Here is a 25,820-nt window from a genome sequence, read left to right on the forward strand (position 1 = left end):
ATTAAAAATAAATTGTTAAAAAAATGAACTGATGCAAGTTTTGATATATTTTATTTTTGATAAACTTTAATTTCAATAAAATAAAAAATAATTATAGATTAAATAACAAAAATAAAACAGAAAATATATCTATAAATATATATATATATAAAATGTAAATTTAGGTTTGTGTAAAACATGATGAAAGATGATGAAGAAGAAATAAAATGATAAAATGGCCTTTTTTATATCGAATATTATAGTGAATACGTTTTTCTTTGTAAATAAATAGTAAAGTAAGTGAACAAATAAAAAAAAAGAAACTAGTAATTTAAAGACTTAATGAGATCAATAAATTCAAAAAATATGTAAAAAAAAAAAAATGTGTTTCTTTTATTTTAACTTTTCTTTCAGTAAATGATGTTTTTTAATGCGGATTGAAAGGTATTCATACTGGCGGATGAAGTTTTTATCAATAGGACCAAAGAAGATAATGGTTGTAGTCCTGATTTATCGAAACGAATTGCCTAGTTAACTTAACTACCTAGTCATTTAATAATTAAGTTCTTTTGCACGATTTCCAGCAGCCGTATCTCTAAGAATCCGTAAAAAATACGAAAGATTGAGACTTAGGCCCTTATTGCGAATGTCATTTTTTTTTATAGTTAGACGACTTTTGTTGACAGTCATCAAAAAATTAATTTTGGTATTGTAAACCTTTTTTTATAAGCGATATTTTTTTGTTTTATCGTTTGATCTTTTTCGTTTACAATTACTCTATCGACTCAAATTTAGTTCATAATTCACAAAAGCAAATATCTTTGTCGAAAGAGATACCAAAATACCAAAACTGATATTTATCGATTCTATGATATGGAGGGTGGCTTTAACCCCTTGTAATTTTAAAATTAATAATGTCAATCGACTTGTCTTTAAATATAATAAAACACGTATTTTTTTTTAAATTCAAAATCTTCATTATTTACTTAGTTATTTTGAAATTTACGGAGTAAAAAAATAAATTTAAATAATTTATATTTGCATACAAAAAATGCAAAAATTCAAACAAAAAACTATCTAATATTTATTTTTACGCACTTTCCTAAAATCCAAAAATAAAACTTCATTAGTTTGTGCAGGAAAAATATTTTTTCCGAACACTGCTTTTGCCCTTCAAAAATCATTTAATTTTTTTTACTTAGATGAAAATTAGATAATCTTCAAGGAATTCACCATTTTGAATCGATCATTGACAAAGTGCATTTCATTAAATAACTCGGTTCATCAAATTTTAGATCTAATTGCGCATAAAAAATTCCCTTTCTAGGAGAGAGGTCTTCTGAGGTTGGTGGTCCAAAAAAAAAAAAAAAAAAAAACGATTAAGCCGATTTGGTGCTAAGCCCAGTTTTCGCGAAGGCTTGATCGAAAACAATTAAACGAAACCGAATTTTCCATTTTTACATCAAGCTTCTACCAAAAAAAAATCATTTTTTTTTTAAATCGACTTTTTAGCAAATTTCTTTACATATTTTTGTAGGAAATTGAACGCTCTACAAAAAAGGCCTTAAACACTTTTTTCGTTTATCTAACCGTTTAATAGATATTTGAGGTCCAAAAATCAAGAAAATCTCTTTTTCTTTATCTTCTAAACGGTTACAGCAATCAATTTGATTCTGAGGAATATATCTTGTTAATTTAAAAATAATGAATTTTCCGTGAATAAGAAAATTTTTAAAAGTAAAAAATGTTTTTATATTTTTTTTTTTTTTAATTTGACGTCGAATATCTTTAGGATGGGTAGATTAATGAAAAAAGTTAATAAGACCTTTTTTGTGGAACAATTTAATTCCTACAAGAATATGTCTTGCGCGTTTGATGATTATAATTTTTCAATTTGTTACAAAATTTAGAACAAAAAACGAATTTTTAAAGGTTTTCTTGATTTTTGGACCTCAAATATCTATTAAACGGTTAGATAAACGAAAAATGTGTTTAAGACCTTTTTGTAGAGCGTTCAATTTCCTACAAGAATATGTGAAGAAATTTGCTAAAAAGTCGAAAAATGGAAAATTGCGAAGCGGAGGACCTTCCCATTAATATTAAGAGCTCATATTTGGTGTGTATATTCTAGAGGTGTCTAGCAATCGATTTTTCGGAGTACCAAATCAAAAAAAAGAATTTCGATTTTTTTGACCCACCCTAATGTGCATCTATCTTTCTTCTACTTGACTTTTGACATTTTATAATAACCTGTCATATTGGTTTGCATTGCATTCGGCCAACGAATAAATCGAATACCGATTGGTTGCAGAATATTCTTTTAAAACAAGATGAATTTCCAGATTATCAATAAACTGGACTGATCCATGAAGATTATATCAAAAATCAAAACACTCCCTCTAAACAGGTAGAATTTTTTTTTTCTTTCATAAGAAACCCCATCCTTTTTAAATAAGAGTTTTCCTTATAATTATGCAAGAAGAAAAAAAAACTTCTCGTTAATTTCTCTCCACAAAAAAAAAATAAATAAATAAATACAAGCGAAATAGATACTTTCTGACTTGACCTCTAATTTAGTTCTTCTTCTTTTTTTAAATTCCTTCGCTATTTTCTCATCATATTACTTTCCCCATATTTCCTACCATAATTAGACCGTAATTAGTTTCGGGTGTTTCCTTTTAAAATTTTATATACCATTTGAACAAATGAGAAGAAACTTTTTAAAGTTTTCGTAACTGTGATGAAACTTGAAGGTGGTTATCCTTTTGGTTTTTTTTGTTTACTTATTTTTTGTTAGCCTTCACTTTATTTCCGCACCCCCACTGAGTAATATAAAATAAATTGGCAATTTTTGCAAAAAAAAAAAAAAGAATTAATAAACAGCCTTCTCTTCTTTACCCCCGTGGACAGATTAAATAACTTTTTTACCTTTAAACAAACTAAAAGCTCCTGTGAGTGTAATTATGTTTTTAAACATTAATTTGTATTCCTATTTGTGTTGGTAAAAAAATCTCCACTAGAAGCATAATTTTGATAATTCCATTTAGGGTTCGTCCGAGCCTCTATAATAGTAGCTATAGAAACTCTATAGGAGTATATGCTCATTAATATTATTATTAAAGCCCAGTTTTGTTGCAATAAAGTCCACTCGGTGTGGTTAATGTTTGTGGTTTGACTGTATACAATTTTAAATAAACCAAGTCAATTGAAATGTGTAGGTTTTGGTAATATTTTACTCGACAACATCATCATGACGCTGGTATTTTATATGAATTTGAAAATTATCCACCACAGAATATGAATATCAGAGAGGAAATTAACAGTCCTGAGTGCATTATTAATGCGCAATATTTGTATGCTATAAATATTAAAAATTTAAATTAAGTCTTGTTTTAATTAGGCTTTTGTTTAATGCTATGATAAACATACTCACAGATAGATGGTGTGGATGCATGCGAGAAAGTTTTGAAAATGAATTTTTGATATAATTCAAAACGAATTGCAGCTTAAATGCATTTGAAAAGGAGTCTAAAAGTTTTTTTAGGATTGTATCAAACGATAAAAAAAGAGGGTGGTCTATTTCCTGTTGAAAAAAAAATGGAGGTGACCGGGCTTAAGAAGAGACTTCCACTTGCATTCGAAATTGAAAAGAAAAACCTCAAGACAAGTGACTGCTTTGCTTACACAAGGGACATCATCAAAGTTTTTTTTTTTTTCATCTTTCTTTTAAAACATTCAGAAATGAAAAACGGGAGGGGTGAGATGAAAAACGGATAGAAGCAGCAGTTTTTCTTTGTGTATTTAATTGACAGGCAGGATGATGTGCTGCAGGATAAATGTTAGTTGGGTGTATAGTATTTGCATTTAAATTGGCCGTTGAAGCAAAGAAAAATGTTGTTTTTTTCTTCATGATTTTTTTTTTTTGGTTTATTTATTTGGCCTGTTTGCTGTTTGTGTTTCTTGTTCTACTGATCTGGTTTTATCTCTTTTTCTTGTTTGTGTGTGTGTGTGTTTTTTTTTTTAATTTTTTATTTCAATGATGAATAAAATAGGCCGAGCTAAAATACATTACACCTTGAAAAAAAATACCTTGGGAAAACTTAGTGTAGGTATGGATGATATAGAATTTTCCTTTTTGGTTTTAGACTCACATAAAGACGTTTAACTTAAAAAGCTGGTCAAAAAAATGAATTTCAAAAAGAGAGAATTTCTTTTACAAGTTCTTTAAAACTTCCTTTCATTATTACAAACTACTTTGCAGTGGTGTTAAAGGTGACCTAATCTCCTTAAATGAAATAAATAAGCAGTGTTTTCGGTTTTCGAGTTCGTTAAACGATAAAGGCGAAAGCCCAAAAAAACGAAAACGGATACGAATGAGAACTACATGGCTTGAAAAATAGTAGATAGGTAACCCATATGAAATTCTTTTATCAAAAAACCATCCTCGCAACTTGCTTTGACGATTCTTATTTTTAAAATAGTATTTTTTTTCACAAAAAATTTTTCTCAGGAAATCCGATTGTGTTCGTTTTAGTTTCATGAGTTGCAGCATCGGAAAAAAACAGTAAGATCATGTGCCAAAAGATATGGTTGGTTTTTAAATGACGCTGTTAGCTTGTTCTTCGTTCTTGCGCTGTAACTAATCAGGGAATAAAGGGCTACAAGATGAGACTAATTTCAAGTGGTTACCCTAAAGTTTAAAAAAATAATGCATTTTTAGGACGATGTGACAGAGCTTTCGCACAACTTAACCCCTTGAAACGTAAAATGGTATGAATAATGTCAATCTATTTGCCTTCAACTAGAATAAAAGACGTATTTTTTTTTAAATTCAATATCTTCATTATTTACTTATTTCGAAGTTTACGGAGTAAAAAAATAAGTTTAAATAATTTATTTTTTTTGTTTAAATGCAAAAATTCAAACAAAAAAAATTCTTAGGAAATTTCAAAAAATCAAAAAATAAAACTCCGTTATGAGGAGAAATATTTTTTCTGAATTTCGTAGTTTTTACACAAATTTGCTTATTTTCAAAAAAAAAAGCCGAACTCTTAACATTAACTGCCAATTAAAAACTATTGGTGCCATGTATTAGAAATATGGCGTACTATTTCGATAAAGCAAAATTTAAAAATTATGTTATAAGCTTCAAACAAAAAATATACCTATAGTTTGAACAGCTTTTGTGGGATCTTTGTTGGTTTGTAAAATATATGTCACATGGGGCTACAAAATGTTTTAAAATGTCTGCCATAGCTGTTTTTGTAAACAGGGAGTCCAGGGCTACAGGATGCGACTACACCCAAAAAAAAATTTGATAATAACAGCTATCAAATTAACATTTTTGAGTGACAAAAGTCGTCAAACAATTAAAATATCAATTTTGATATTTTTTCATATCATTTTGACATTTTTTTTAATTTTAGGTGGATAGTGAAAATTTCACTTTTACAATTAAAATATCAATGTTGACTAGATTTTACGTTTTAGTTTATTACAATGAAACCTATTTCTTTCTTTTTTTTTTTATTGTTTTTATTATTTTAAGTGCCTATTTTCTTTCTTTTTTCAAAACATTACTGAAAGTGAATATTCTTTACAAATAGTGGTGATATTATTTTTTCTATTATAGGTGATATAATTGTTTTGTTATTTTTTCCCAAACTATGTGAAGTAAAATCTTATTGCCGATCAAATTTTCTCAGTAAATCATACATTTTACTTCGAAAAAACACAAAGCGCCTTTAAATTAGTACACATTAAGAATTTTGTATTTAATATTTTTCAACAATTTGGAATGAGAAATTGATATGAAAAAATGATAATAAAATATCAAAAAAAATGTGACATTTAAATATCATCCTGATAATAAAAATATTGTTTTAACATTTTAAATATCATAAAACACATTTTATAGAGCATTTTTGGCTGATATTTAAAAAATGTTAATTTGATATTTAAAAAATGTTAAATTGATATTGGTTTTTTTTTGGTGTAATTTTAAGAGGTTAAAAAGCGCATTTTCGGTATATTTGTTATCACTTAGTTTGTGGCGTTGCACATAGGAGTATTTGTAGTAAAAACCTGGTTATAAGTCGATTTTTCTGAAAATCAAAACACCAAAAAGTTTGTTAAAGTGGATGCAAAATAAACAAGTGTCAATATACTGCACTCATTTTTTTGTTTTTCGATCGTGTCTTGTTAAAAAATGAGTTCAAAGTTAACTGTTACATCTACCTCATTTTTATTTGAATGCGAAGTATTTTGGTAAGTGTTATTCTATATGCGATATCGAAGTGTTGTGATTGAAATCTATAAAAAATTAAATGGAGAATTCTTCTTCAGTTATTTATTAACGATATTAATAAAGTTTTGAAAATTTTAGATTGTTTTTTCTATTTTAATTCGGGCTTATGAGTTAGTTTATATATTCTTAAACACAATGCAACAAAAATTGGGTGCTCTTAGGTGCTCTTTAGAGAATCGAGGGTCAATTAGTTTTTCACTTTCTGATACAAAATACTCCTTACTTTATGCAACGTTTTTTTATTTTTAAATTAAATTTACTGATGTTATTAGTCTATTTTATTTTGAGTGATCTTAATTAAGGTTGGGGAAGAGAGAAAAGAAACTGAGAATTGGGTATTAGGGATGAGGAAAAAAATTTGAGATAAATAATGTCGACAGGCGGAGTACAGGCCATTAATCATTTTTTTTTTAGTTTTGGGTAAAAAAAATAAAAATAACAAAAACTAGGTTTATATTGTATTTTCTTGTAGGAATACTCATTTTAAACAGAAATAATAACAAAAACCACGAAAAATAATTATGGCCAGGTTTTTGATGACAATACCTCAAGTAGCACAAAAGTCTAAAATACACCAAAATATTTGGAGTATAAATTAAAAAATACACCAAAATATTTGGAGTATTTTTTGCACTTTCGTGATATGCATTTTGAATATAAAAAATATACCATTTTCTCGTATATAATAAACTCCGCTGGTTAAAAAATTAAACCGATTTTGGTATATAAATAGAGCTAGTGGTATAAAAAAATGAACTGGTTTTTGGTGAAAAATTATTCCTTTGAAATTGAAAAATACACAATAAATCTATATATACAGGGTGTCCCACAGTCACCGCCCCAAATAAAAACCATGGATTCCTGAGGTCATTTTAAGTCGAAAAACTTAAGAGGTAATTTTCTCGTTTTCGTCCCGTTTTCGAGTTACCAAGGTTTTTATGATTTTTGCTCTCTTGTCCTTTAACTGGCCTTATCTTTGCCAAACTACGTTTGATTTGAAAGATTTTTTTACGACCAATCAAGAATTTATTACAGTTTTAGTTTGTCTCAAAACTTTTTTTCCTGCGGACAACCGTTTCTCCACAATTTTGCATCAAACACAATTTTCTTCGTTTTTTAAGTTGTTTTTTACACTTTCATATCATTTAAGTCAAAAAAACACGTTAATGAGTATTAATTTTTTGTGCTTTTTATTAAAGCCCCGTTTATTTTCATAAAGAAAATAAGTTTTATTTCATAAAAAAGGCTACTGAAAGTAATTAAAAAAAAAAAACAAACTGAGTGAATTAAAAAAAATAATAATTTTTAAATAAAAAATTAATTTAAATGAATTAAAACTTTTTCTGAGCTTTATCTATTTGTTCTTTTCTTAACCACAATAGCTCAGAGAAAGTTTTTAATTCATTTAAATTAATTTTTTATTTAAAAATTATTATTTATTTTAATTCACTCAGTTTGTTTTTTTTTTTTTTTAATTACTTTCAGTAGCCTTTTTTATGAAATAAAACTTATTTTCTTTATGAAAATAAACGGGGCTTTAATAAAAAGCACAAAAAATTAATACTCATTAACGTGTTTTTTTGACTTAAATGATATGAAAGTGTAAAAAACAACTTAAAAACGAAGAAAATTGTGTTTGATGCAAAATTGTGGAGAAACGGTTGTCCGCAAAAAAAAAAGTTTTGAGACAAACTAAAACTGTAATAAATTCTTGATTGGTCGTAAAAAAAATCTTTCAAATCAAACGTAGTTTGGCAAAGATAAGGCCAGTTAAAGGACAAGGTAGGAAAAATCATAAAAACCGTGGTAACTCGAAAACGGGACGAAAACGAGAAAATTACCTCTTAAGTTTTTCGACTTAAAATGACCTCAGGAATCCATGGTTTTTATTTGGGGCGGTGACTGTGGGACACCCTGTATATATAAATTATTCTGATTTATAATTTGAACCAAGGTTTATTTTTTAACCTTAAATATAGTTTGATGAATTAAAATGTACACTATTTCTTATGAAATAAATGAAAATAAATTATTCTCTATCACAATACAATTAACTAATGATTAAATATGAATTTGAGTGCCTAATTTAAGAACGAAACAAATTCCATCTACTGATTTTAGATACTGCCCCGTCTAAAAATCGAGCGCCTCAAAAATTTCAATGAATTAATGATTTTTTTTTCGATTTTAAAAATCAGTTTTTCAAAAATAATAATTTTTTTGTTGTGTTTACATTTTTTTAGAAGCGTTCTCTTATTATAATATAAACGAATCGAAAAAAAGTAAGAATTCGGGATAATTAGGCCGATATAGTAGGTACTATTATAGTAAAATAATTAATCGCTGTCTTCATTATTCAAATGGCGGCCATGGAAAAATATGACGTCTCCCGCTTATGCAGTCTGGTGAATTTTATGTCCACAGGGTGTACTTCCTACACCAAAGAGAGTGTACAAAATATACCGTTTCGGTTCATTTGAGAATCGAATAATATTATGCACCAATAATGGTGTATTATAAAAACAATTGAATATCGGCGTATTTTTTGCACGGAATCTTAAAAGAAATGGTGAAATTTTGCACAGAAAAGATGATGGTATAATTTGTATACCTTCTTTTTTGATAAATACACCATTGGGAGCGGGTCATAATTCTGCTTGTCAAAATTCTGTACGACAAAATTCTGTAGGATCAAAATACTGTAAGACCATAATTCTGTACGTCATTATACTGTAAATACAAAATTCTGTACGTCAAAATACTGTATGAACAAAATACTGATTGCAAAATTCTGTTATGTAAAATTCTGTACGGCAAAATACTGTATTTTCAATACAGTATTTTTAAAGAAATTTCCTTTGATAAAAAAAACACTAATTAGTAGCTTTAAATTTAATTATTTACAGTAAAGTTGTTATTTTATACAAACATAATTATTAAAGTAAAAAAGTAAATCAATTCTAGAAACACAAATCAAACTTTTCTTAAACATACAAAATACATTGTACAGTAAAAATGTCAAAATCAATATAAATTTAATTTTTTTTCAATCCGTTTTAGGTATGCAACGTGGTTTAATTCAGATTGTTTTTTTCAATAAGTGTAGTTTTGTTTTCTCTCTCTTTTTTCCGTAGCTCCTAATAAAGTACCTAGATTAATCAGCATTAGAAGCTTGCCTCTTTATTAAGTTGATCTCTTAGAAATTCATAGTAAACCCTCTTTTAAATATATCTGTATTTCAAAATTCTGTAAGAATGCTGTAAAAAATATCGTTTTGATAATGTAAAAAAGTGCGCGCGCACTTTTTTACATTATAAAAACGATATTTTTTGCAGCATTTTTACAGAATTTTGATATACAGAATTTTGATGTACAGAATTTTGAAATACAGTATTTTGACCAACCAGAATTTTGCTATACACAATTTTGACTTTCAGAATTTTGTTCGTACAGCATTTTGCACATACAGAATTTTGACATACAGTATTTTGGTATACAGTATTTTGAATACAGAATTTTGCAACATACAGAATTTCGACCCCAACCCAACACCATTTTATTCAAATTTCTCAATTTTACACCAAAATTAATGAATTTACACCAATTTATACACCAGTGTGCTACTTGAGTATCTGTAAATTTTAATTGGTAACCCTCACTAAATCAATTTTCAGAAAAATGGTACTTTTGATGCGCTTTTTTTCGACAACGCTCCCAATGAGGGTTGGGGTCGAAATTCTGTATGTTGCAAAATTCTGTATTCAAAATACTGTATGCCAAAATACTGTATGTCAAAATTCTGTATGTGCAAAATGCTGTACGAACAAAATTCTGAAAGTCAAAATTCTGTATAGCAAAATTCTGGTTGGTCAAAATACTGTATTTCAAAATTCTGTACATCAAAATTCTGTAAATCAAAATTCTGTAAAAATGCTGTAAAAAAATATCGTTTTGATAATGTAAAAAAGTGCGCGCGCACTTTTTTACATTATCAAAACGATATTTTTTTACAGCATTTTTACAGAATTTTGATATACAGTATTTTGCCGTACAGAATTTTACAAAACAGAATTTTGCATGTCAGTATTTTGTTGATACAGTATTTTGACGTACAGAATTTTGTTTTTACAGTATAATGACGTACAGAATTATGGTATTACAGTATTTTGACCCCACAGAATTTTGTCGTACAGAATTTTGACAAGCAGAATTATGACCCGCTCCCTCCCAATGAATGCAGACAGACTGAGCACTGAGGTATTCGTAATCACCATCACCCAGACTACCAGACAGACTGAGCACTGAGGTATTCGTAATACCATCACCCAGACTACCTGTGACATTCATATGAATCGGTTACCTCTCGCTCTCATGCAAGAAATCTGCTCCCAGCTATTAGAATATTAGGCCGTTAAAGTATATAACTGCCACAGCCACTTTTTGAAAAAAGTTAAGAAATTACTTATTGTAAATATATCGTATGTTTTCGGAAGTTGTTTTTGAAACCAAAATTTTTGTACAAAATTTTAGTCGGAAAAAACAAGCGCAAAATGAAATTTTCAATTTTGCACTTTGTGAAAAAAGTTATAATTTAAAGCAAAAATTAAAAAAATTAATGAATTTTATGGACCGCTAAATATTGAGCGAAATATTTTTGTCAATTTTCCATTTTGCCATACAAAATTTGTGGATTTTGGTGTTGCAATATAATTTTTATACATCCATTTGTCCCACACAATGGAACAATGAAAAAATCAAAAAATTGAACATTCCGGAACAAATCGGGAACAACCTGAAACAACAAAATAACAATTTCAAAAATGGCGGCATACTTCACACATTCAGTAAAAAACAGAAATTCATCAACCTGTTTTAGAAAGTCGTTCAAACTCACAGTCTTCTCAGAAAAGTATTGTTCGGTTCCAAAAATTCAATAAAACTACAATATTTATTTTATTTTTTTATAAGTACTTAAGTTTATTTAAAAATCACAATTAAAGCTCAAAAATACCGAAATGGCAAAATACTATTTCCATATATAATAGAATGTAAGTGACTGTTTTTTTTTTTGTTTGTTTTGAGACCTTCTTATATAAGTTTTCTTATCTAATCTTTTTTTTTTTGTATGTTGTCTTCAATGAATTTTTCCCTTTACCCAAATGTGAATATTATTTTACATCTTAATATAGGAATTTATTTAATAAAATTATTATTATTATTATTTAGCCCACTTTGTCTTTGGTTTCAATTCCTCAGTACATCATAAAGTTAGCTGCATTATTTTTTTTTTTGTAACTATACATATAACAAAATGTTCATCTTTGCCTTAAGCTAAAATATTAAATCACTTGCACTAGAGTAACATGTCATCATCACTATCAGTAAATTGTCCATTTTGATTTAATAGTAAATTCGCTTCTTCATTTGACTCCACCTAAAATGGAAAAGATTTAATAGTTTAATTTTAAAAATACAATAGTAGTTTAGTAAACTCACTCTTGAATATCTCACAGCCGATGAACTTTTACGGAATAATCGTATCAGCCTATCCCTTCGTTCCGGTGTTCTTAATAGAAGACTGGTTCCAAAAATGATACTCAAAACACTGACAACTATCACAAGTGTTGCTGGAAAATATTATTTATAAGATAAATCGAACAAGAAAGTCTTTTAAACCTTAGCCAGCTTACTTGCAAACGATCCTGAACTTGGTACCGCAGGGGTAACATCAGTTTTTGTTGAACTTGTTGTTGTTTCAGGAGCGACTGTCGTTGTTATTGATGGAGAAGAAACCATTGGTGGTGCTGGTGTTGTACTCTTTGGAATCTCCAGGCCTAAGAACTTACAAATCTCAGGCGTATGTTGAGTGTAGATCAAATTACAATGATTATTCTGAAATAAAAGGAAATAAACATTGAATACATATTGAAACTTTTTACAAAGTTTTGACGAATCATATCGCAGATTATGTTTGAATGAAGTTGGATATGCCTTCACAAAACATTGGCAAGGATACATATATTTAAAAGTGGAAAAAATGGTGCTACCAAGGTGTATTTAACATGAGAAACAACGCAAGCACGGGTCTGCTAGTTGTTTTAAATACAATTTATAATTCAAATTTAAAACAATTGGCTCTCCACGTGGCACAACAAAAATCCAATAACCTGTACATTAGTAGACCGTGTGTTAAATCTGGCTGCTGAGATTTTTGGCTGAGCCTTTGATGATTTTCGTTTAAATAAATAAACCAAGTTAGCGACCTCTAGATTCGACAAGGAATAAGAATAAATTCTAACAAACCAAAAAAAAGAATATTAAATATAAAATATGCTATCGATTTTGTAAGCTAGTGCGCACTCGAAAACACTCAATTTGGAAGAATTTTTTTGGAATTTTTTTTTTTTTTCTCAAACCAAAAATATTCCGTTTAAGGCATTTTCTGGTTATTGCTCTGTTAACTTTTAATAAAACATTCATTTTTTCCAAAGTAGTAGAGCCCTTAATTTAATTTTGGGGTACTTAACTAGCATTTAATTAGCACTAAGAGATCCAATAACAAAATTGCTCTGATAATAACGAAGTGTTTATTTTTTTTGAAATATGAGAAGAATAGAAAACTACGAAGCGGAGAATCTTTCCATTGATAACACTGCCCAACATCCAAAATTTTCCAGACCGTTATTATTTCTTACTAAATGGAGGGTGCTGATTCTGAAAACAGCAGCTCTATAATAGTTTTTAAATTATTCATACATGAAATTCACACAACTTTTTTTTGTAATTTTTTTTTTTTATTTAAAATTTTTGTTTATGTATTTTTATTTTATTTACTGAACCGAAAAACATTACTTCCGAAATAAATTTTTCCAGCAAAACTTAAAAAACGCTTGTGATAGAAAAACTTAAAAAAAAAATAGTACGAAACTAGCCTCGAAATGTGAAAAATGAAAATATCCAAAAAATTAGAGTCCCTAGAAAGGATTCAGTGTGATTTTTAGGCTAAGTGAACCAAAATGCATTAGGTCCATTAAAAAATGTATTCATAAATGTTAACAAACAGTCAAAATAAGCATAACTTTAAAATTAGTACGAAATAACCCCAAAAATGTGGAAAATTAAAGATTTGACAAAAAATAGAGCTCCAAGAAAAAAATGAATATGGTTTTTAGGCTCATTGTCACTGACCTCAAATACATTAAGCTTAATACAAATTTTTCTGGAAAATTTTAAACGCTCGAAATAAGGAAAACTTAAAAACTAAATGAACATTCCCCCAATTATAAAAATTAAATATATCAAAAACTAGAGCTGCTCGAAAGAAACCAATTCACTTTGGGTAACAAAATTGACAAAATCGACAAAATCTTCCGTTTTAAACTAAAGTTGAAGTTATAACATTTTATTTTGTGTAGACATTAAATAACATACACATGAGAAATCGTTCTCAGTGAATTGCCATACCGAAGCCTTTAATTGTTAGTTAGCATCCGTTAAATTAAATTGAAAATTAATTGAAAATTAAAGTGAAATTTAAATATGTTTTGACTCAAAATGGTATTAAATTTGGAGAGGAATATTATCTTTTTAAGAAGTTTTTCAAAAAAAAATGTTTAACTACAAGAAAAAATACAAAAAATGGAATAAAAAAAAACCAGGAAAGAAGTTGACATGACAGAAGATGAGAAAGTAAGCAAAAACTTTTGATTAAATAGAACCAAATAAAATGAAAATGTTAGCTTAATTTCAAATATTTCCCTCCAATATTTTTTCCTGGCGTTGATGATGATGATGATGAAAACTTGGCTAATCTTCAATCTAATTTCTGAAAACAAATCTTTGTTAGACATAAATCTTTGTAAGGTTTGCAAATTACATCTTAACTTGTATCTACACAAATAAAAGTGAATCTCAAAAAAAAAAAAAAAAAAACACAAAAGGATAAAAGTAATACCTTCCATCAAATAACCCAGCCCAGCTTAAGACTCTGCGACTATCAGCAAATGACAACGTCGACAGACAGCAAAACAAGTCAAAACAACATTATTGCTTTCATTAAAAGCAATCTTCTTTATTATCCCTTTTTGTTGTTCTTGTTCAGATTAACGACAATACTTAGTCGTCCTTCAAGCTGGTTTTGCAAGTTGTATAGATACCATTCCGACTTCCTGTCAGCCACCAGGTAAAGGAGATATTTAGGTACCGCACACTCGTGAAAAATTTTCATAACAGGAAATCATAATTTTCACTTAATTACAGTCATTTTGCGCGTCTGGCATGAATGAAGCAGAAATAAACTTTTCACTTTTAAAAGTTATATTCCCTCTATTTCGAGCTAACGTAGATTAAGTAATTCATTCTAACCATCAAAATGCCAATAGTCACGACAGAATATTGCGACACTCTCTCAAAGCAGCAAAATAACCTACAAAACAAGAAATCATTTTCTTTGCAACACAACTTTATAGTAATATAAATACGAGCTGTGCTATGAAAACCAAGTATTAAAGAAGTTGATAGAGAGAAGGAGGCTTGGAAAAGCTATTTCGAAAATTAGCAATTCATCCCTTACGAGTCGACTTGAGTCAAACTACTACACATCGACACAGTCAGACCATACGTACCTGCTGCTGCTTTATCCTCACAACGAAAAAAAAAGAAGACGCCACGCTATTACGATTGGACTTTTATTCATACTTGTGTCCTTATTGTGCTCTAAACTTAAGCAAAGATATACGAGTATAGTCAAGTCATGGTGGTAAAGTAAGAAAACATCAGCAATTCATTCTTCCTTGACTACATTCAATAGCCTCTTTTATCACCTGATAGCATTCATGTGCGGTCTGAAGGCCAACCTTACACCGTCACGTCTCTCCGTCTGCTGTCTTGGTTGTCTCATCCTGTTGCTGGGATATATTATAGTTTTGTTGTATACTGTTTGTGCAATCGTCAATTCGAAAACGGGAAGAAGCTAGCAGACAACTTTTAAAGTGGAAAACTTAGAAAATATAATTTTTTCCTTCTTAACGTCTCATCCATGCACCCTCCCATTTCTTTCTACGCCCACTCCCCCATACACTCGCACGACAAACTTTTTATATCAGAATTTTTTTATAGTCAAAGTTTGGTCTAACGCTGCTTCCATTTTCTTCCAACCTACTCACCCCTTCAAATAGAATAGAAGTCTAAACAGGAGTAAGAAGAGGGATGGAACAAAAAAAAAAAAAGTATATCTCAAAGCAACTACTTGTGGATATGCCATTTTATAAATTACACCAAATTGAAGGTATTCTTTATTTGTTAGGAGCGAGTCCTCGTTTAGGTTTATGTATGTTGGTTGGGGTTTTTTGGAGCTGGGACTGGAAGAAAGCGGTATCAGCAGAGTTTCAGTTGTGTCGGTATCAGGTAGAGCAGAACGAAAAACTTTTGCAATTTAGCGTCTTTTTGTGTGCAGTTTTTCGTGTAATACATTTCGTTATGTTTTTTCTTCATTTTTCTTTCTTTTCTTTTTTTTTTTGAAAAATTTTGATAAAAACCCCCTCAACACTTTCGAATAAATATCGTGCACTTTTGCAAAGTGGCTTTTAAGATGCTTTCCCGTAACACACAGAAAAAAAAATTTAATTTGTCCCTCGCGATGCGTCACTGTTTAGAGTAAGGGTAGTATTTTTTAAGAGAACACCTGAAGAAGTTGGTTTTGTTGTATTAAAAAAAAAAAAAGTATCGCGATGTTGAAAAAGTTTCAAGAATTAAGTCGCAGGTTAATTTCTTTTATCGCTTCGTTAATCGGATGCATTAAAAAGTTTAAATTTTTTTTGGTAGTTGGCAATTTTGTACTTGAGTAGAGAACGTGTTTCTTAGATCTTTTAATTCAAACGAAGCAAAAATTGTGTTATCAACTGATATTTAAAACGAATTTTGTTTTGTTATTGTGATGGTGCTAAGTGTTCAAAACTCTTGTTAATACCCAATTTTCTAAGAATTAGTAAAAGAAAATTTATGGTGTTATTTTTGGGTATGTTCAACGAAAAAAAAATGTTCTACTTAGTAGAACTACCCCTAAAAGTTGATATCCACTATAAATGATTAAAAAAAAACTTTACTCTGGTATACGCACCTTGCCCCATGATAAAGTTAATTTTTCTGAATACTAATGTTGGAAACTTTGTTAAGGACTTTTTGAAGAAATACTATGCATTTTGCGAGTAACTGCGTCTTAATAATGTTGTTAAGATACTTTTGTTTGCGTGACTTTTCTTGCCCATTCTGATCAAAATTCTGTCTGAATGGGCCAATTCCCTTACGTCAATAGTTTTCGAAATATATGCATTAAGGTGGGTCGTTTTTGGGTTTTTTCGAATTTAAAATCGTAATAGCGCGGAAAAGTTGTGAATGGTGAAGACTAAGAAGGGGTTAAAAAATAATCAAAATCGGTTAATATCTTAAATCCGCGCATCGGCTCTAAAGCTTGAAAAAATATTAAAAAAATCGTATTTTTACAAAAAAAATTTAAACACCCTCACAATTTTTTTTATAATAAAATAGCTTTGGAAAACATTATAATAGCTAAATATTAAGTAGAAAAAAAATTGTTCAAATTGGGTAAGGACTTCCGGTCGCACATGCGTTTTGAAATTTGTCAAAATATGGCAAAATTCCTATTTTTACAAATTTTTTTTAATGGTTTAGACTATTTGGTAATTTATTATTTTTACCAAATTTGAAGTAAAAATGAAGTTGACACAATCAGTGAATGCTATGAACTCGTTAAAAATTTAAAAATCTGTTGGTCAAGATTGATTTGACTATGTATCATTCTCCTTGTCGCACAGTGGTGCTTTATGGCGTCAAAAATCATTTAAACGGCCATTTTTTGACGAAAAGTCATGAAATTTGGAACACTGAAGCATATTACTATGAGAAATACGAAAAGTCTTCCAACTTTTGTTTTTTCAAAATGGTGGTTCCAAAATGGCGGACAAAATAAGCGTTTATAGAATTTTCTTTTACAAAACTGAATATAAGCTAGAAATTTATCTAAATTGATGTCAAAAAGATGTACGCTCTTGGATTTCCTTAGAACTGTTCATATTCAATGAAAAACAAAATTAAAAAATTTTAAACAAAGACCAAAAAGTACCAAAGTAGTAAAAACACTTTTATACCCTTTTTATGCTATTTCTTGGATTTTTTGATTAAATTAGCACATTTTTTACAACTTTCATATTTATTTGCACATAAAGTTAATTATTTTGGCGTTATATGTATATTGGCAACTATGTTTTTATGAAAATAAATAGGAAAGATGTAAAAAATCTGGTTATAAGCTGGAAAAAATATAGCACTGTCTAGAAGCAAACATCGTGTCCCTAAAAGGTCACAAGGAAAGTATTTATAAATTTTGTTTGTTGTTTACTTATTTTTATGCATTTGACCCATTGTATTAAAATGTAAATATCTGTATTTAAAAAAAAAAAACAAAAACCTAAGTTGGATCGAAAATTCAGCAAATATGTACTTCTTGTCAAGTTATTTTATTTTTGCTCTCAAATGACATACAAATTATTTCAAATACCAATAATACTGATTTTTGGTGAATTATATACAGTGATGGACAAAACAATAAGACCACTTCGTCTTACTTTAAAAACAAATCATAAAACACATATTTTTATTTGTTTTTAAAAGAAAAAAAAATTTCATATACATTTCTTTTGAAAATATTGAGACCGAAAAAAGTTATAACGACATGAAAAAGCAAGAACCAAATTCGCCTACAGAAGGTTAGAATATCAAAACAATATTCTTATAGGATGATATTTAAATATCAAATTTTTGAAATTTGTTCGATATTTTATTATCAATTTGTCATATCAATTTTTTATCTGTTTCTCATTCCAAACTTTTGAAATAATAAACTCTTAATTTGTACTAATTTAAAGGCGATTTATGTTTTCTCGAAGTCAAATTTATGAATTACTGAGTAAAGGAGATGGCACATTTTTCTATGGAGCTTGGGCCCAGTGTGTTCACTAACGAAATTGGTATCAAATGAAAGGTGACGGTAAGCACATTACGTGGTTAAAATATTTTCAAATTCGTTAGTGGGGTTTTGGAGATATTTGAGTTTGAAGTTTCGGATTTCACAATCAAGATTTCAGCTAATTTTTCGAACAATTAATCGTAGAATGCGTAATAATGGGTGTACAGAAATAATATTGGTATAAAATAAAAGGTATTTCTCTTGTCTATAAATCTGTATCAAAAGTTTTTTTCTTTGTTAAAAAAAAATAACACATATTAGGTATTTACTTCTCAAAAGGTGATTTTTTTAAGCGAGGCATTTGGCACATCGAAATATCAAAATATTCAGTGGTGACATGCACTTTTGTTTTGTAATTTTTCGATAGCCTAATGTGTTACCTTTAATTCTATATATAAAATAGTTCTATAAAACATACAAAAACCTTATAATAAGCAAAATACACAAAAACGCGCTGAAATATGCCTATTAAATAATAAGAATAGAAACTATAGTTCAGTCAATGGGGAAAAATCTGGAAAAAGCTATGACTTGAGCTAAGTTTGAATGCAGTATTGAAGAGGGGTTTATCCCAAGTACAAATCTCAGATTGCGTATTGTTTGGTCTTGTGGGGCGACCGCCATTTTGAAAAACGCATTTGTCTCAATATCTCGAGAACGACTGGTCGGACAGAAAACTAGAGAGGACTTTTTAGATTGGAAATTAGTTAATCTTTCTTTTTCTAGTACATCATTTTTCTCTAGGAGTTATAATTTCAGAGTTACACTACCGAAAATTGTGTGTTTTTTGATATTTTAAATATTTTAAACAACCCTTAGAGTTAAGTGCGGAATTTCTGAGAATGAGATACTTTGCGGTTCTGTTACTCTGAAAGTATAACTCCTAGAGAAAAATGATGTACTAGAAAAAGAAAGATTAACTAATTTCCAATCTAAAAAGTCCTTTCTACGCATTCTACGATTAATTGATCGCAAAAATAGCTGAAATCTTGATTTTGAAATCCGAAACTTCAAACTCAAATATCTCCAAAACCCCACTAACGAATTTGAAAATATTTTACCCACGTAATGTGCTTACCGTCACCTTTCATTTGATACCCATTTCGTAAGTGAACACACTGGGCCCAAAAATGTGCCATCTCCTTTGATCGGCAATAAGATTTTACTTCACATGGTTTGGGAGAAAATAATAAAACAACGTATAATAGAGAAAATAATATCACCGATAATATATTTATAAAGAGTATTCACTTTCAGTAATCTTTTGTATCATTTTAAAGAAAAAAGAAAGAAAATACCAACTTAAATTAATAAAAAAGAAAGAAATAGCATTTTAAAGAAAAAAGAAAAAAAAATACTTAAATTAATAAAAAAGAAAAAGAAAGAAATATCATTATAATAAACCGAAACGTAAAATCTAGTCAATATTAGCTGTGTTTTATTTTAATCGTGATCCGGATCACATCATTGTTTTTTGTCGATGGTTTGATCAGAGGAGACGTTTTGAAGGAATAATTTTTTCAATTTTTGTCTTTTGTCAGCAATTGTAGCTTTTCTTCGCACGTCGCACGAACTTGCTCTTAGAGTTCAAGTTGCTTAAGTTTTCAAGACTTTTTATATAGAAACTTGGCAAATGTAGGTACATAAAAACAAAAAAAACAAATAAAATTAATTTTTCAAAAAAAATAAAACAATATCTGAAATCAAATCGCCCCACAAAACAAGTACCTACGCAGTTTTATTTGATATACTAAAAAACAATTTTCAAAATCGTTAGAGCCGTTTTTTAAAAAACTAATTTTTTATAAATAATCTTTTGAAAAAAAAAGTGGCAGGTACCTACCGTTAATAATGATTTTCAAAAAAAATTTTTTTCTTCAAAAGATAGACCTTTTTTTAAAAACTAACATTTGAATTTTGTTAACAAAATCGTTGGAGCCGTTTTCGTGAAATTAAACTTTTAGGAAATTTTTGTATGACAGGTACCGTTATTTTTGGTCCAAAAAAAAATTAATTCCAAAACCCCTCTGGAGAGTCTCCAAAAACTGCTACATAGCAGTTTAGGCTCTAGTTCCTTATACAGACAGACAGACAGACAGACAGACAGACAGACAGACAGACAGACAGACAGACAGACAGACAGACAGACAGACAGACAGACAGACAGACAGACAGACAGACAGAAAGACAGACAGACAGACAGACACACACACTGACAGACAGACGGACTTCCGGGACCCACTTTTTTGACATTCTCTATCATCGTAATGTCATGGAAAAATGTTATCTCAATTTTTTTTTTGGACGAATGCATAACTTGATATATAGTACCTATATCGCAAGTAAAAATTGATGCTTACCTACCCCAATTTAAATAATTTAAAATATTCAAGGTTTCGTTAGTAAAAGTAAGCCCAGAAAAGAGATTTCAAAATCAAAAAAAAATGTGAAATACTTAATTTTTTTGCATAAATTTGAAGTAACCTGGATACGAAAACTTCGATTTTTTAGCTCGGTTAGTTTTCTTGTTATTCAAGATCCCGCTAAAATAAGTCGAAACCCCATTTGTAACGGCAAGATTTTCAAAAAAATTGCATTTTTTAAAACTTTTTTTCTTTTTTTCGAAATAGCAACTTTGCAAAACAAAATTTGTTGCGCAAAAATTAATTTTGTATGTCTTCTAAGTCATTTTCTATTTAAATTTAAAGTTTAAAAAGTCCACTTTATAAATTTAAATTTAATGTTCTTGTGTTGAAAAAAAAACGCAAAATTAAATTTAATTGGCTCCTCCAAGTGTTTGGACTGGGGAAGTGTTTCGAGTGTATCGGTATATAGTAAATCTATAAATATCGGCCGTTGGTTTTTCCGTCTTAAATACACAATTTGAATGTGTTGGAATTACACTTTTACACTTAAGAACGCTGGATTATAAAGAATAATTTTAAATTTCCCATTAAGGTCAAATAATTTGGTAACAACCATAATTTAAATTATTATAATAATAATTATTTGTACAGACATACAAATATTGTAACATCTGACAAATTTCTCACGAATACAAAATGTAATTTGTCTCACATTATAAATGCAATTATATAATCCTAAAAGGTATTTAACTGAGCGTTTTTATCCTTCATTACCCTCTGCCTGCATAGAATGCTAAGTACTTCCCCCCCTGATTGCCTGAAAGCCTTAATAGAATCACCTTAGTTACATTTCATAATGACATAACAGAGCACCACTTCTAATTAAAGACATTCTCAATTCTCATGAAAATGAAGGTATTAATTGAATAATAACACATGTTGTGTGTGCCTCGTCACAATTACAACAAATTTAAACTAAGTATGTCTGTGTCCTGTCCTGTTGGTAAATGGTGTCCTTCATGGGACTTTAGACAGTGCAAAAGCGATTCATGTTGCTAAACTAACAATTTAGCCTCACTACTTAATTTCCTCTGGAAAACTGTAACAAACAGGATTCTGTTTGTACAACTTAGGCAAAGCCCCACATCTCTCTATCTCCCTTCAATGGAGCAACCACATTTGGGAGTAGCAATTAACGTTTGCCTCTAGTTTTGGGGTTTCAGGTTTCTGTCTCTGGCGATGCACAATGCACATGTTTTTCTATTTACTCGATGTCCTTTATCTCGAGTGCGTGTATCAGCGCTCAAAACTGCCTACACCGACGAGCGACGATGGACGACAAGAACTATCACAACATGCAGAAAAACATGTTCATTTGCATTTTCCATAATTTAATGAACGAGTGAGCCTTAAAGTGAATCACACAATGTTTCGACGACCGTCGCGTATCCTTGAATACGCGGTGTTATCGTCCTGTTCGTCGTTGTCGTTCTCATAAGTACTCTGTGTGTGTGTACGGCCTTTAAGCAAACAACGCCAAGTTTATTGTAATGAGTTGTAATTTATGCGTAGGGCAGCTTTTTGCTGCAAGGGATGAGATGAGAGCGGAGGTACTATATCGGCTGCTGTGCATGGAGGCTGGTTGGGCAGTAGACAGACTATTCACAAATCTCCATTTAGAGTGCTCATTTATTTCCATCAACAACTTGCTCACCGACACGTAATGCCCGTATGAATGGATTTTAAATGGAGTGTAAATAAAAAATATTATTAAAAATAAAAAAAAAAAACTCAAACACTCGATAGCAAACAACACAAAGGCCTTGATTGTGCTTCATTCAAGGACAACAATAGGCTTAAAAGAAATTATAATATAATTGAATACAAACAAAATAAAACAATGAAGTAGTACCCTAGGTTGCTTGACCATTTTTGCTATAAAACAAAAATATTTAATAAATGATTTTAATTTAAAAAAAATTACGTATACGCCCGAGTGAACATGTCTTTTGAGATGGATTTGAAAATTTGATTTGATTTAACAAATGGGTATAATATTTTATATATTTTGTTTACGGTTGACTTGCGTGAAATATTTTTTGAAAACAAAGAAAATGGAATGAAACAGAAATTTCAATTGGTTGTTTGTGTTTCAGTCAGCTGTTTGAACTTTGTCAATATCAATTGCTTAACTATTCAAGAAAACTTACAAACAAAAACAAAACAGGTGGACAAATCGAATCCGTGAAATAAGTTATCAATGAAATCTCGCAGTGAAAATTAGAGGCCCACAGACATTCGCAGCAAGGTCGAAAATTGTTATAAAGCACACTTAGGTACATTTACACAGCTGCTAATTTAAGACTTTTAAAAAAGTAGAAACAGTGCATTTATAATGTTCAGCCCAGCAGTTTGTACCATCCCCAAATTTTTTTTTTCCTCATTAGATAGAGAATTGGCTGAAAATCATTACCCTGACTTTTCGCACTCGTGAAATTTACATTTTGGCAGCCATCTTGGATTTTAGTTTTTATTGAATATTTCGAATTCTATTCATCCCATTTATTTATTTTTAATTCTGAAATCTTGTCGGAATATAAAAACAAAAACCAACAAAATTCATAGAGCTTTTTTTAATTATTTTTTTGTACATAGGTACCTAGGTAAACAAATTTTCTGACATTTTTCTAAAAAACAAATGACATTTTATGAACATATTAACCAAAACACTTTAAAACGAAATTTAAAAAAAATTTAATTATTTTAATAATTCAAAAATGCATTTTTTATTTTGAAAAGTAGTGGATTAAAGAAAACAAAATATACTTCGGAACCCGACTTGACAGTTTCGATTCAGATGGTCGGCTTTCTCAAACGTCGTCGCTCATTAAAAATACTAGCGTCTATGGGTTAAAAATTGCCACTGTTGTTGTATTGTTTTTTTTTTTTTTTTATTTAAATTATGATTTTTGTAAACAAAAAAAAATGAACTTTAGAGGAAAAAAAAAACATTTGCGAATGAGGGTCAATTTTCCATCGTTAAAAGATTGGTAGAAGCAATTCTCTTACAAATTGACTTCAAACACTGTTGAATGTATTACGAGGAATACCGATCACATATTGAACCCGAAAATCACCTTTTTTGATTTTTTTTTTCATCATAGTAATGTTAGTTTTGATTTAAACCTCAATTGTTTTTTTTTTTTTTTTTGAGAAAATTGTCGAACACATCATTGTCAAATATACATAAAATATAAAAAATATCTGAATTTTTCAATCTTGGTTGACTTAAGCTTTTAAGGCCTTGCTGTAGACAAACATTATACATAATGTATATTACTTTGGTCTAATCATTCTCCAAACTTTGAGTCTCTATAAATAGTTTTCATAACATTGTTTTAGTTTTCATGAATTTTGTCGAAATTGATTACATATATGTAGTGGAGTAACTAAAACTCAAAAATTGGCAATATTAGGGAACCCGGCCGAACAGCTTAGATTTTGATGATCTTTTTTTTCAAACGTCGGTAATTAAAAATACTTTAAAGTCTATAGATTAAAAATTGCCGGTGTTGCCATTTTGATTTTTTAAATTTAATTGAAGATTTTTGTGAACAAAAACAAATTTTTTTCAAAAATTTTTCTTAAATTTCATAAATTAATTGATGCCAAAAGATTGTCTAGGAAATTCAAGGAAAAAAAATATATGGGAGTAAGGGACAATCTTCCATCGTTCAAGCGATAGATGCAATTTTCTTATTAATTGACTTCAAACACAAAAAAAAATATTTGAACACAACGGCAACACCTACAATATTCAAATATACATTTTTTAAAAGCTAGAAGCTTAGTCATATATGTAAAATTAAAATTAAGTTAATTGAATGAACGGCTTTTGAAAGAATGGTAATTGAACTCAGATTTTTGAAAAAAAAAATTATTGAAAAAATTTTAACATGTCGTTTTTTAAACTTGGTCGTAATATAAAATGCATTTATTTTCAAATTTTTTTGGCCGCATTTACTATGATTTCAAATTATAAAAGGAAATGTCAATATGTATTACGGTTTATGAAAAAAATTAAAAAGTATTTCATTTTCGAAGAACTTTTTTTAATAAAAGTTTTGAAAAAAAATGTAACTTATTTTTTTTTGAAGTTCAACATCTAAACATAAAATTATTTTTTATTCATTTAATAACCCTTACTGTTGAAAGTTAAATAGCAAAAATTTAAAGTTCCTATTTACCACAGTCTTTGAGAAAATTAATTATTTCAATGCGAAAATTCAGTTTTAATAAAAAAAAAACCATTGAAATTGAAGTAATTTTTCATTTTTTTTTTTTCAAAAGTGTGATATATTTTACCTTTTTTGCTTCGAAATTCAACTGATAATATTTATGGCCAAAAATTTTTTTTTAAATAAATTCATATTTTATTAGAAAATGTTTGGAAAAAAGTAATTTTAAATTTTTCTAATAAAATTTTTTTTTTAATTCTGAGTTTGAGGACCATTTTTTCAAAAAGTCTTGATTAAATTTAGTGGATTTAAATTTAAGAGAAAAGAATGAGCTTCTGGCTTTTTAAAAATGTATTTTAAAATATTGTAGGTGTTGCCGTTGTTTTCAAAATATTTTTTTTTTGTGTTTGAGGTCAGAATGTTAGAAAATTGCATTTATCGCTTAAACGATGGAAGATTGTCCCTTACTGCCTTTTATATATTTTCCTTAAATTACCTAGAGAATCTTTTGCTATCATTTGTTTTATGAAATTTAGGCAAAACGGCCCTAAGCAAAACTCGGTATTTTTGAGTGAATTTTTGATCAAAAACTTTCAAAACCAGATCCAAACGTCCCCCAGTCACTCGATTTGGATACTATTTACCATATGTGAGACCATTTGATGAGAAAAGTAAGGAAGCATTCAAAGGATTCGCTGAAACGAGTCTTATAGGAAGAGTGGATAAGATTCGGCCCAAATGTTGCAAAAAATCTGGTAAAATTAATGCCTTCAAGTGAGTTTGACCTCGTCAAGTCTAGGGGGTAGCCTAAAATATATTAATTCCCAAAAAAATTTAGATATTTATACTTTTAACATCGATTTTCATAGTTTTTTCTTCTCTGTATA

General features: G+C 29.1%; 1 protein-coding gene across 1 annotated transcript in view; it reads right to left on the reverse strand.

The window, feature by feature from the left end:
- Positions 1-11,563: 11,563 nt before the first annotated feature.
- LOC129913798 (cation-independent mannose-6-phosphate receptor) overlaps positions 11,564-25,820 on the reverse strand; it is a 49,311-nt gene continuing 35,054 nt past the window's right edge. The window contains exons 15-17 of the mRNA XM_055992661.1: positions 11,977-12,178; positions 11,783-11,913; positions 11,564-11,720 (exon numbers count right to left, since the gene is read on the reverse strand). Of these exons, the coding sequence (XP_055848636.1) occupies positions 11,640-11,720; positions 11,783-11,913; positions 11,977-12,178 (414 nt within the window). The 3' untranslated portion in view covers positions 11,564-11,639. The remainder of the gene's footprint in view (positions 11,721-11,782; positions 11,914-11,976; positions 12,179-25,820) is intronic.

This window comes from Episyrphus balteatus, chromosome 3 (genome assembly GCF_945859705.1).
Source record: "Episyrphus balteatus chromosome 3, idEpiBalt1.1, whole genome shotgun sequence".
Taxonomy (NCBI): Eukaryota; Metazoa; Arthropoda; class Insecta; order Diptera; family Syrphidae; genus Episyrphus; species Episyrphus balteatus.